This window comes from Coffea arabica, chromosome 5c (assembly GCF_036785885.1).
Source record: "Coffea arabica cultivar ET-39 chromosome 5c, Coffea Arabica ET-39 HiFi, whole genome shotgun sequence".
Lineage (NCBI taxonomy): Eukaryota > Viridiplantae > Streptophyta > Magnoliopsida > Gentianales > Rubiaceae > Coffea > Coffea arabica.
Window position 1 is genome coordinate 6,503,509 of NC_092319.1, and position 14,067 is coordinate 6,517,575.

The 14,067-nt window shown below is 39.1% G+C and overlaps 1 protein-coding gene across 1 annotated transcript; it reads left to right on the forward strand.

The window, feature by feature from the left end:
• The first annotated feature begins 3,228 nt into the window (after positions 1 to 3,228).
• On the forward strand, positions 3,229 to 6,226 carry LOC140007177 (uncharacterized). Its single transcript, XM_072049865.1, has 5 exons — positions 3,229 to 3,577; positions 4,093 to 4,254; positions 4,364 to 5,275; positions 5,505 to 5,724; positions 5,821 to 6,226. The coding sequence occupies exons 1-5, from the start codon at positions 3,229 to 3,231 to the stop codon at positions 6,224 to 6,226; spliced, it is 2,049 nt and encodes a 682-aa protein (XP_071905966.1).
• Positions 6,227 to 14,067: the final 7,841 nt, after the last annotated feature.

Consider the following 14,067-nt stretch of genomic DNA (forward strand, 5'->3'; position numbering starts at 1 on the left):
TCCCTGCTAAATATTGTTTTAATTGTTAATATCTACTTATATTTGGTATTTAGACTTAATTTCAGGGAATGGAGCAAAAAATTACAAAAAAGGAGGGACTTTCTGAAGCAAATTACTTCACACGTGGAAATCTTCTGCAAAGCTCCATCAACGTGGCCCACAAGAAGAGAACAAATTGATTTCCTACCTTTTTGGCCGAGGAGAGGGCTCGTACTAGGAGTCCTACTGTCAATAGGAAACAAGAAGGAATTCGGCAGGGTCCCACCTTTGGTACCCTTTTCTCTTAATTCGGCAAAAACAACTAGGGGGCATTGAGTCATTTTTAGCTTTGGAAGGAAAAAACGTAGGAAGCTTTGGCAGTTGCTTGTTCCTTATCCGGCGGGACCACGAAGAGAAGTTAGGCAATTTGTTTTAGATTAGGAAACAATTCTTTTCCTTTGGTCGGGCAATTATTCATTGGCCGCGGCTTTTTCTTTGGGGATGGTATCGCTTATTGTTTTCTTTTCCATTGGACGACAGAAAAACAAATTCTCAATCTGGATTAATAGCAAGAGCCCGATGCCTTGTGGATCAATTACTTTGTGTGGAGATTTATTTATGCGGCGTGGTTAAGCTTTACATTTAGTCAAAGGCCAACTTGAAGGCGTGGTTCCAAATATCTGTGAAATCAAATTAATTTTATTTTTTTTATTCATTGGTATTTGTACATTTCCTGATTTAATTGCTTATGCTTGTTATGTTATTTGAATGTCAAGGGCCCGATATTCGAATTAACCTAATGATCTAATGCCAAATTAATTAATTGAATCCGTAATTGTTCAATCGATTAATACCAGTGGCGATTAGCGTGATTGGTTTCATGTTAGGGAAACGTATGATTTAACTTAAACAAACCCTCGTAGCGTGTTTGTTGGTTAGGGTTGGGTTTTTCTAATTATTAATGCAATCGAGTAATTAAATCCTACGGTTGTACCTAGGGTTATTTCTTGGTTAGAGAAATAGTTAACAGTCGTACCTTAACTATCGAGACATTAAGAAAAGGCTGGTTGTTCATCGCGTGTATAACAACTATAACCAATCTAGTAATGAATAATTGAATTATCTTTGCATCGATGATAAGTTGAATGGACCGTGTCTGAAAAGTTGCACCTTTGGCAAGAGTTGTATTGATTATTGATTAATTCTTGTTTATTTCTATTAGTTGTTTCATTAGTTAGTTAATTAGTTATTTTATATTTTTCAAAAATCCCCCATGCGCTGAACTCTAGAAGAAACGAATTATCCCCAGTTCCTGTGGATTCGACCCTGCTCACCGCTATATACAAAATTTATATTTTTCTTGAGTAGGTAATTATTATTGCACAGGCTCGACACCCTGTTACTACTTGAAAAGTTAAATGTTACCATTGACTTATTACCCGATCATTAAATTCGAACCCAAACTTTTTTCTCCTTGTCATTTTGATACTAATGGCTTTCATTAGGGAGTACCAATTTAACACTCATGAATATGTATTCTTAACTTTTGATACTAGTCGACTCATGCTGAAATATACCTTTATTAACAATTAACAATAGGTATAAAAGAGGGAATGCCATACCTCAAGATTGTGTACTTTTGGTGATGTGGCCAAACGTGATTGGTTGGAGAGTGTTCGTCCAACTTTCTCTCCAATTCGTTTGCTTTCCGTTCCTTTTTTGCTTCGTTCATTCTGTCCTTGTTTCTTATTTCTTAGTTCTTAGCAGACTAAGACTAAATGGCCTCGTTTTCAGCGGTGTTTCTTTCTTGCTTTCTACTATAATAATATATTAATAGTAATATAATATAATATAAACATAAAGGACTACAACTAACACTAGAACTGTAAGATAGTACTTGATAATGTTAGGGTGAATAGAGTGGCAAGAGTAGTTGTTATGACGCATTGTAACATTGTAGCAGGTGTGATGTCTCTTCTTCAATGTCAAGCGTTAGGTGGTCAGCTGAATAAAGGGAAATTGAAATGACAATTTTACCCTGACTATTTTGCCGCAATTACGAAATGTGCACTAAAGATTATGTTATATTCAATGGACTGCTGGTGTAAATTTTTCTTCTCTGCGCGCTGTGCAATGATGACACAGAATGACTTTCAGCTCTTCCTTCTTTGCTTTTGGCTGATGATGACAAGATTGATTGAAACATTTCCGTCCAGTCTTGGTGAGGCTATCACAAGTCTCTGGTTGGATTTTGGAGGGCCTGCATTATGATCAGCGCTGTTTGAAATAAGCTTCTTCCAGCTTATTTCCTTCGCCTTCCTTTGTATTGCTTTGTTGCTGCCTTGCTGCTTAGAACCTTGCTCGCACCTCTGCAACTTTTGGTTCGCTGCTGGTAGGCATGCTTGCTCGCCCTGCATTATGAACTTCCCGTTGTTTTTTCCCCCATTGCTTTGTTTTTTTTTCCCTTCCTTACGATTCTATATTACGCTTGTATTGCTTTTTGGAATCTTTTTCTCTCTCTTGCTTAGAATATCCTCTGTTGTGCACGACTTCTGAATTCTTTTGTTGTTTTGTAGCTTTTGTTCTCTTCGGATTCTCCTGTCAACTCCTCCTCTTTTAGTTCAGGTTAGTATCTTTCTTGTTTTATCCTTTGTCTGCATTTCCCAAAATTTTCCCTTCTCTCCGTTGTACTTTGCCTCATGTCATGCTTGCTTCTCAATTCTTTGTCTGTTGTTTTGACAGCAAGAGATCCTGTGCGCCCTGTTGTTGCCATTCCATTCGCTGAGGTGTGCCTGTTTGCCCGTTTGCCTGAGGTGGCGTTTCTTCCCTTCTTTTCCTTTTTCCTTGCCTTTTTCTTGCTATCTCCCTATTCTATAACTTTGTTTGCTTTTAGTTTGTGCTAGCTTGTTTTTTTCCATCAACTATGCAGTTTTTTTCTTTTCTTCCTTTGTTGCATGCTACTGTGCTTGTAGTTCTCTTCGGCCACCTTATTCGTTTGCTTGTGCACTTCTTTTCTCTACGCTTTTTTTATGCTTACCAGCTATATGATATTTCGTTACCTAGCATTTATTAACTTATCCCTTATGAGTAAACTTCACCTTGCCATGCTTCGTTGCTTAGTTGCTGCTCCCTAGCTTGGTGGCTGCTTATTTAGTAGCCTTTATTGTCTTATTCTCACGTAGCTACTCCCTTACTTAGTATTGGAATTAGATGGATAGAAACACCTTGCGCCGAAAAAAATATGCAGAAATGGCACCTGCCAAGAAAGCTGAATTTTTGCGTTCTCTACGAGAGGCTAGAGCTGAGAAGAAAAAACAAAAAAATCCTCGCTCTCACATTCACAAGGTTCCTCCTGCTTGTGTGGAATCTACTGTCTGTTTTGCGTATGGTCATGATAGACCTTCTGGTAATGAGGATCAACCTCCTGTCGTTTCTAATACGCTAGAAAATCGAGAGTGCTTGCTTCCAGTTGAGAGTGTTGTTACAGGGCGTGGAGAGTTCTGCTACACTCCTGATGTATCTAATTTGCTCAGTGATCATGCTTCACCGTCTTCTAAAACAAATATGCCTCCCAGGTCTGCATCATATGTTAATGAAGGTATTTCTTAATTAGCTTATTTTCTGCTGGATTTGAAATTTCCTCTTCCATCTTATTGCTACTCCTCTGCCTTGCTATTGCTTACTATGCACTCTGTGTTGCTAAAAATGAGTTCCCTTTTGTTTGAACCGTGCAGTGCTCCTATTTAGTATTTGGAACCTTGCAAGCCTTTCCTATTCAGATTTAGATTCTGATGAGTTATGCCCGTTTTAGCTTATACCAGCTGCGTCTTCTTCACCTTATATTCCTCCCAGCCGCAAATTTTGTTTTCCATATATTGGCCACTTTGCAAAAAAATGCATCCTCCATTACCGAGTGCTTCCACAGATTCGACTTTCCTTTAGTGTAGTTCTTCTCTCTAATGATCCTTGTTTAGTTCTTTTTTCGCTATAACTTGCAGCCCCATTACTTGCTTCTTTACCTCCTGAGCATCTTTTCCTGTTAATAATTAAATGTGCATATACAAAGCCCTGCACAACTTTACCAATTGTCTTATTGGATTTTATTATCCACAGAAACTTCTTCTTTTCCAGCAAGCAATTTTAACCAGCCTACAGCAACCTCTGCTCGCCAGAGAAGGAAAAAAAATAGGAATACTCCTCTTCATCCATCCTCTGCAATTTCTGCCCATAGCAAGAAACGTTGTAACTCTTCCACCATGAGAACAGAAAATGCAGGTTCAGTGCTATTTCTCGCTTATCTCTGCCTGTGTTCAGGATTCCTTCTTGCCTGTTTATACACAGTCTTAACTCAACTTGTTTACAAACCGCATGCAAACAACCACAGGGAGAAAACGGAGGCGTGGCCAGCCAAATCTTTCCCTCGTGAACAATATTCCTAATGAGTCTTTGGCTTTGCCTGATTCTCCTCCTTGTGGCCATTGTGGGGCGAAAAGATTCCATTTGGAACCGCCTAATTTTTGCTGCGCAGGAGGAGAAATTTCTGTTGTCGCTCCTCCTATGCCTTATGATTTGAAGCGCTTATTCATTGGTAGCGATGAGGAGAGCTTCCATTTTAGGAATAATGCTCGCACTTACAACAATAACTTAGGCTTCACATCATTTGCTGCTAAATATGATTCTGAACTAACAAAGAACACCAAAGGTGTTTACACCTTTCGTGTTCAAGGTCAGGTTTATCATTTTCTTAATGGCCTTCTCCGATCAGACGATAGAGCATCTAGGATTCAACTATACTTCTTCGACACTGATGAAGAATTAGCAAAGAGGGTTGCTGCTTCTGATAAGTTGCGAGCAACCACATTAAGACTCCTAATGCGCATTCTTAGTGACAATCCTTATGCTAAGTTCTTCAGAAACCTTAGCCATATTCCAAACATTAACAACTTGAACATTGTACTTTGTTGTTATCCCGCCCTTGATCAGCGAGTTTATAACCTTCCTTCTGCGTCCCAAGTTGCAGCAATATGGACTGAAAATCAAGATGAATCAGACCATACGGGAGCTCATATTCAAGTGTATACTCATTCAAATAACAGCTATAGAATTAAACATTACTATGGTTGCTATGATCCATTGCAATACCCTATTCTGTTTCCCCGCGGTGAATGCGGGTGGCACCCTGGAGTTAAAAGAGCTCGAAAAAGAAAGAGAAGAGAGGATTCCTGTGATGAAGATATCAATATTCATCCTTCTTCGGTCGATTCTGCATCAAGTTTATTGGATCATGAACAAAGAGGCAAGTTATTTCTTGCCGCTTCTACCCAATTGCTTTTACCCATTCTTCTTACATTATAAGATACCATCAGCCTAAACAACTACTCATCATTTTTCTCTAGCTGCTGATCGTTCAAAAAATGAAGAAGACACTGTATCAGCTAGGGAATACTACTGTTACAGATTTTAGATCAGGGATGATGATGAATCGATGTTGCTGCACTCACTTAGACTATTACAACAATATGCAGTAGATGGTTATGTTAAGATTGAAACGTCTAGGCTTGACTTTCATAGAAACCGACAGAACAACATTCGTTCTGAGGTTCTTCAAGGAGTCCTAGACAGTATTTCTATAGGCCAGACCAATGCTTCTAAAGTTGGCCGTAGAACCATATTACCAGCTTCCTTTATAGGTGGACCAAGGGACATGAGACGTCGATATCTTGATGCAATGTCCCTTGTGCAAAAGTATGGCAAATCGGACATATTTCTTACTATGACCTGCAACCCAGCATGAAAAGAAATTCAGGATAATCTAAAGTATCATGAAAAACCTCAAGACAGACCGGACCTTTTGGCTAGAGTCTTTAGAGCCAAGTTTGAATTGCTTAAATCAGAAGTTTTGAACAAACAAATCTTTGGAGAAGTTGCAGCGTATGTTTATGTGATTGAGTTCCAAAAACGTGGATTCCCACATGCGCATATGCTACTAATTTTGAAGCTTGAATACAAACTCCTAAATCCAGAGTCATATGATAGAGTGGTCTGCGCTAAAATACCTGATCGTTCTAAGCATCCTCATCTATATTCACTTATTGTGAAGCATATGATTCATGGTCCTTGTGGTGATATGGATAGAACTTGCCCTTGTATGAAGGATGGTCGTTGTAAAAATCACTATCCAAAGAATTTTTGTAGCCAAACGACGCATGCTGAAGATAGTAATAACAACTATGCTCATTATAATTAGCTACATTTACCCCTAAGGCGATATCTACATTTGTAGTGTAGATAAATGAAGGTTAATAATGAGCTTCACCAAATCACTTCAAGGTACTGATTCATTTGCATGTTGGTATATATATCCAATAAGAGTAACAGTTACACAATAAGAGTAAAGCAAAAGCAGAAAAGTAACATCACATAATAAGGATACAGGTGGCTCCAAAGCCAACTCATATGCCATGCGTGATCTCCTGCCGACACTCCGTCGACTGCAAATAATAGTCCGTAGAACTTCACTTGTACACCCACCGACATCTTATCACCCTCACTGGCCAGTCACCTCACAAACTTGCCCCGGCGAACGAAATCACAAACTTGAGCTTGAGTCACAAGCTCGGATCACAAACTTGGTCACCTTCTCGGTGAACCGGATTCACAAAATTGGTTCATAAAATGAACCTACAAACTTGGTGACCTCAGACTAAGTTGGACTGCCTTCGACCAAGCCCTGGTGATTATCAAATTACAACTAATCGCGGACTGTAATTAGCTTTCGTATTTCGGCCATAATTTTGAACTCCGATGTCGAAATCGAGTGCCGTCAGCGGCATTTGAAACTAGACATTCCAACCTTTCCGACGATATAAAATTCACATTCTGGTTCCATGTATGTGAGCCAAACCAACTATTTTAAGTCGGCTGTTCTGTTTCTCTGCTTTACAAGAACAAAATGCTGAGGCTGCAACTTGTGACTCAAATTCGAGCTAGTTGTGTTCCGAATTTCAAAATGATTTCTTCTGTGAAATTATAGCTCTATGAATGTATTTTCCAACGCCTTAAACCATGCCAAATTCTGAGTTAATTTGAGTGATCTGTGATCAAAATATGAAACCTGGCTCTGATACCACTTGTGACGGCCCCACCTCCCCCTAAGGCGAACCAGAGGGTTCGGCGGGCCGCCTGCCCAGCTCTCGCCGGGACTCAGTCGTTCACTACAATTCTCAAATATATTACAATATAACTCTCAAAATTACATCAAATTCTCCAATAATTACATATCACAAATGCAGCGGAAACTAATTCCAATCGTGGGATGTATACTTACATCCGTTTCAATTCCAAATATTGATACAAGCCCAAGTCGTACATAAAATAAATCCAAATCTAAACTGTACAAGAGATAACTCATCCGGTCACATGAACAAGTACTACAAGCCTTTCCTTCGCCACGAGCCCTGTGGAGGGGAATAAAAACATTTTGGGGGTGAGCTAAAAGCTCAGCGAGTAACCAGTAAAAATCAGTAATCAAATATATTTCACAATCGTTCATTTCAATGATGTCATGAATCGGTAATCACATGTACGTTTATTGCTCTCTTGAGCCAGTGAAATCGTTGTACTTAAACACCCAACGCTCCAAACAAACATTTAACAGTAAACAATCAGAGGGGGAGCCATTTGCTCCAGACGAACAGTACACAGAGGTGGAGACGTTGGTGTTCAGCACACGAATTCCAAGTACTCATTTAAGCCAAAACATGTCATGGGCCACATGCAAGCACTCGTGATATGCAATCAAGTAAATAGTGCAAGAAACGGTTCATAAATAACTTTGGAAACAGTTTAGGGTCACTCACCTCCACGGCTCAGAAACCATCCATCATGTAACATTGCCTTGCTCAACTCCAAGCCTTAGATCACAAACCCAATGCAAACAAGTCCCTTCAAAGTTCGGACAGCACTTCCCCTACATTTGCTAACTTTTCCAGCCATCATGGCTTCATTATTACTCCAGCCAGTTCCAAAGTCACACAAATAAGTTCATCTAATATCCATTCAGCAAGCTCCAAGTAGTACAAAGACAAGTCAAGCTAGAGAAAAGTCAGGAAATGAAGGTTAAGCTCAAAACCAGAAAAACAGTTTTGACGTCATAATGCGGTAATGGCACAACTCTCACTACAATTATCGGTTGGGGGTGTAAGACCCACCGTTTCGAAGCTATGAAACAGGGCTACAACAATGTAGAAGGTCACTCAATCCAGTTCCTAGCCCAACTAGGTCAAAAATGCCAAACACTAAACCAGAATCACCGAAACAGGTTTGCAAAACACAGAAAACTGTAATCGGTATATCTCAGTCCATACAAGTCCAAATGCCGAAATTCCAAAGGCATAAGTTAGCTAAGACATCCAGCTACATTTCATCAGAAGACACCAACTCCAAAATCCAAACCAATTCCAGTCAAAATGGCCAATTACTATCGCAGTTTTCGCATTCTGATCAAAGCAGAACAGCTACAGTAATTTCGGCATAACTTACTCTACACATATCCAAATGACCTGAAATTTTGTAGGCACTTCAAACTCACCAATACCTACAACTTTAATGTTTTGAGTAAAGGCCAATTCGGCCTCTAGCATAGTGCAATAAATTCGGGCAGAATGAAGAACTACAAAACCTAATTTTCTGAAATTTCTTCCAAAACAGAAATTGATTGCACTTAATCACTTTTTCCACCTCCTAGAGTCATTAAACATCATTTCCAATCATCATACATGACCACAACACCATGATCACATTAAACCAGAAAATTCCTCAAAAAATTAAAAAACTTCACCAATTCAACCAAAATCAAGTTTTAATCCATAAACTTGCATCTCCTACTATCACCAAGCATGAATTTAACATCATTAGAGGGAGGAGAGGGGTCCTTCTCAACTCACCTTAGTAACCAAAGAGATGGAGCAACCTTGCACTTAAATCTTCCAAATCACTTCACCAAGAACCTTAATCCAACCAAGAGAAGAGTTTTTATAGAGTAAAACTAAAATTAAACGGTTAAAAGTGAAGATTAAGCAAGCTTGGAGCAAAGAAATTGGAGAGCTTCTCTTCCCTTATTGCTTGAAGGTGGCCGGCCATATGAAGCTTAGCAATGAAGATATTTTGGTCAATTTTTGAAGTTATTATGGTAAATGGTAAAAGGTTGAATAGTAAGTCAAAGTCCAAGACTTAATCTTATGGTGACACTTGTCACCCTTAGGTTTAAAACTTATCTTTTGTCTCTCCAATTACAAATATCTTAACACCTTGTAAAATAATATCACTTAATACAAAATTCCAACAAGTTGTAAAACAAATATAATGCATTTACCGCACTTGCATATGTGAAGCACTCGTAATTCATAATTATGCATAATTATAATTAATTATTGAATATATCTACATTAACTGATATAATAAACAGGGCCAATGTAGTCCACAATGTATTAATTATAATGTGATTACAAAGTTGTATTATTATTTGGTGCATCATATATATTTAATATTATATTTAAGTATCTTATAACTGTTACTCAAAACGGTTATATACTTACATCCGTTTCAATTCCAAATATTGATACAAGCCCAACTCGTACATAAAATAAATCCAAATCTAAACTGTACAAGAGATAACTCATCCGGTCACATGAACAAGTACTACAAGCCTTTCCTTCGCCACGAGCCCTGTGGAGGGGAATAAAAACATTTTGGGGGTGAGCTAAAAGCTCAGCGAGTAACCAGTAAAAATCAGTAATCAAATATATTTCACAATCGTTCATTTCAATGATGTCATGAATCGGTAATCACATGTACGTTTATTGCTCTCTTGAGCCAGTGAAATCGTTGTACTTAAACACCCAACGCTCCGACCCCACTTCTCCCAAGGGCGAACCCAAGGGTATCGGCGGGCCGCCTGCCTAGCTCGCGCCAGGGCTCAAAACTTAAAGTTCGAAAGAGCACTAAAAACAATATATACAATCCCAAAAGAGTTATAATTACATTCTCCAAAAGTATCGAGTCAAACCACCAAAACAAAAACAAACATCCTAAATGTTCAACTATTACAAGCCAAACTAACTATACTAGTATACGAGCCAAAAGTCCCCGCGTCGGCCCCTGCTAAGGAAAACAAAAGGAATGGAGTAAGCTATATGCTTAGTAAGTAAACAGGGGCGAAAACATAAATTTCACGTAACAGTTACACAATAAGAGTAAAGCAAAAGCAGAAAAGTAACATCACATAATAAGGATACAGGTGGCTCCAAAGCCAACTCATATGCCATGCGTGATCTCCTGCCGACACTCCGTCGACTGCAAATAATAGTCCGTAGAACTTCACTTGTACACCCACCGACACCTTATCACCCTCACTGGCCAGTCACCTCACAAACTTGCCCCGGCGAACGAAATCACAAACTTGAGCTTGAGTCACAAGCTCGGATCACAAACTTGGTCACCTTCTCGGTGAACCGGATTCACAAAATTGGTTCATAAAATGAACCTACAAACTTGGTGACCTCAGACTAAGTTGGACTGCCTTCGACCAAGCCCTAACCGGCTCGAATAGTCCAACCAGGTCAAGAGTTCGCCCCAAACTCACAAACTTCACAAAATTATTCAAAATCACAAACTTTGTAAACTTCACAAACTTTATTCGAAAGTCGCCCCGAGCCACAAGCTCAAGGGTTTTGGTTCCAAAAGGTTCATATACATATGCCAAGTACAATTATACATTCAAATTAGGGTTTAGGTCGAGTGCGATAAAGTACACCCTCGCCTAAGTGCCCTTTTCACATATCTCAAACACATAGCAAAGAAAACACACCAAACCGGCCTGAATACTTACACAAAGTACAAAAGTAGTACAAACGTGAAAATCACTTCGTGTGTGTTCGCTAGTAGGGCCCACCAGCTCCGCCTAACTCACCACGATCTGAAATAGAAGATTGCATCACATGATGTCATAAACGGCCACTAACGTGCCCAAAACAAATAAAACAGCAACATCGGCACACGCAAGTACGGAAAGGGCACACGCACGCGTGCGGAAACGGCAAACGGCAGATTTGATACTCATTTCTAGTTCACCCATAAGTTGAGCTACGAATATCGGATTAAGGCGGATGAGATGCCAAATCGAAGCTTAAAGGATGAACAACAACTGTTATGAAGACATCCAGAACTGAAACTGGAGGCTTTAGCCCCAAATGAACCAAACACAATCACTTACGAAATCTGGCCAATGCACAAATGGTCAGTTTTGAGTACGAACTGTTTTCTATGCTACGCATGGTCAAAAGAGCTGAAAATTGGCAGTTAGATAGTTCATTCCAAATAGAACAACTTTCATGAGGTCGGCAATCCAAATTCGGAACGGAAATTGGTCATCAGGACCAAAACAGATTTCTGGTCATTTTCACGGGCAGGCCTTGTTTGTTCGGCTATATCTCAGGTTTTATAAATCCGATTCATGAAATTCCAAGGGCGTTAGAAAGCTCTGATATAGGGCTATAAGTTTGGTGTTTTGGTCAGAAGCCCAAACAGCTTGTAACTCAGTCAAATGTGAAGCCAAAGTTCCAGCCATAAACTTTCCAAAAACGTACTAGAATCACAAACCGTATTTGACCTCAATATGCGGTAATGGCACCAAATTCACTACGGTTATCGGATGGGGGTGTAAGACCCACCGTTTCGAAGCTAAGGAACAGGGGTACAACAATGTAGAAGGCCACTCAGTCCAAATCCTAGCACAACTAGGTCAAATATGCAAAATACAAATCCAGAATTACCAAAACAGGTTTGCAAATCACATAAAACTGTAATGACTATAACTTAGTCTATACAAGTCCAAATGCTGAAATTCCAAAGGCATATGTTAGATAAGACATCCAGCTACATTGCATCAGAAGACACCAACTTCAAAATCCAAACTAATTCCAGCCAAAATAGCCAAATACCAACGCAGTTTTTGCATTCTGACCAAAGCAGAACAGCTACAGTAATTTCGAATAAATTTTGGATAATTTTTGAAGTTATTATGGTTTAAGTATCTTTTCTAACATATCCACTATGCCCTAAGGCGAACCAGAGGGTTCGGCGGACCGCCTGCCCAGCTATCGCCGGGACTCAGTCGCTCACTACAGTCCTCAAATGAATTACAAGAATAAACCTCAAATATTACATCAAATTCTCCAATGATTACATATTACAAATGCAGCGGAAACTGATTCCAATCGTGGAACGTATACTTACATCCATATCAATTTCAAATATTTATACAAGACCAACTCATACATAAAATAGATCCAAACTTAAATTGTACACGATATAAGCCATCCAATCACGTGAATAAGCACTCCAAGCTTTTCTTCGCCTTGAGCCCTGTGGGGGGGAAATATAAAACATTTTTTGGGGTGAGCTAAAAGCTCAGCGAGTAACCAGAAAATCATTAATCAAATCGGTTTCACAATAGTTCATTTCATTGATGTCATGGTTCAGAAATCAGATGTACGTATTTTTGCTCTCGTGAGCCAGTGAAATCATTGTAATGTTTTAGAAGTTCAATAAGTAACTGGGGGTAAAAATGTAATTTTGTTACAGGTCAACATTTGCACAGTGAGAGTAAAACAAAAGCAGAAAATGACACCACATGGTAATTCCACAAAGCTCAATGAGCTAAAATCTCAATAAGGTTCCGAACATGAAATTACATAACAAAGCCAACACATTAACCATCAATAATCAATAATTCAAGAAACATTTACAATGGAAAGCGATAGTAACATTCATGAAAGGATACATTCATTCTCCTGACATTTCCTCGCTCATTTGGTCATTCATTTCATTTCATTCACCCCGTCCCTGGCTTTTGGCCAGGCTCCACCAACCTACATAGGTAATACTCGAGTATACCAAACGTTCACCCAAGTTCCTAATCGCCTGACCGAGTCCGCTTCTGGCTCAAGACGACCGGTAACAAGGGGCAATGGCCAGTTCAGCCCAAAAGGCTTACATTCATGCGCAAGTAACATTTCAATCGAAAATTTCACATTTATCGAGGTCGAGTGCGATAAAGTACACACTCGCCTCGAAAACTCGTTTTGGAAATCATTATAAGCGCTTAACACGTTATCAACCAAAATACAAGTCATGAAGTCAAGAAATATAGGAAACAAGGCACACTCACATGCCAGTACGCATGATATGCAAGAAAACATTTCAAAAGTAACTTTGGAAACAGTTTAAAAGTAAATAATGTAAGAAACGGTTCATAAATAACTTTAGAAGTAGTTTGAGGTCACTCACCTCCACGGCTCAGAAACCATCCATCATATATCATTACCTTGCCCGAGTCCAAGCTCTAAATCACAAACTCAAAACAATCATACATTCTCAAAGTTCGGACAACATTTCCCCATAAATGCTTCATTTCCAACCTACAATATATTACCGATCACACATACGGTTAATAAGCAATAAAATATATCCAATTAGGTCACAATATCCCTCAATCAAAGCTAATTAGAAGCTTAAAAGCCACCATTAGAAAAACCCCCAATTAAACCCTAGAAACCGGAATTCATTCCCTCAAGCGTAAATTTGGGCAGCATGCCCTTTGTGTTTACCTAATTTTCCAGCCTTTTAGGCTTCATTATTTTTCCTCAGCCAATCCCAAAGTCATATATATCATAATGCAAGTCAATAGCCGTTCCATAGGCTCATAACAATACAAGGACAAAATTTAAGCTAACAACAAGTGTGGAAACGAAGTTTACAAAAGACAGTTTTGATGGGTTTTTACGGAATGGGTACATCTGAGGCTACGCTTATCGGATTGAGGTGAAACATATACCGTTTTGAAGCTAAGACACAAGGCTACAATGTTCATGAAGATCACTTAGTCCAGTTTCCAATGCAACATAGTCAAATCCTCAATTTACAGAACCAAAATCTCACTCGTTGGCTGTCTAACCGCATTGTACTGTAATGGTCATATCTCAGGTTACAAAAGTCCGATTCAGGTGTTCTTAGAGGCGTTTGAAAGCT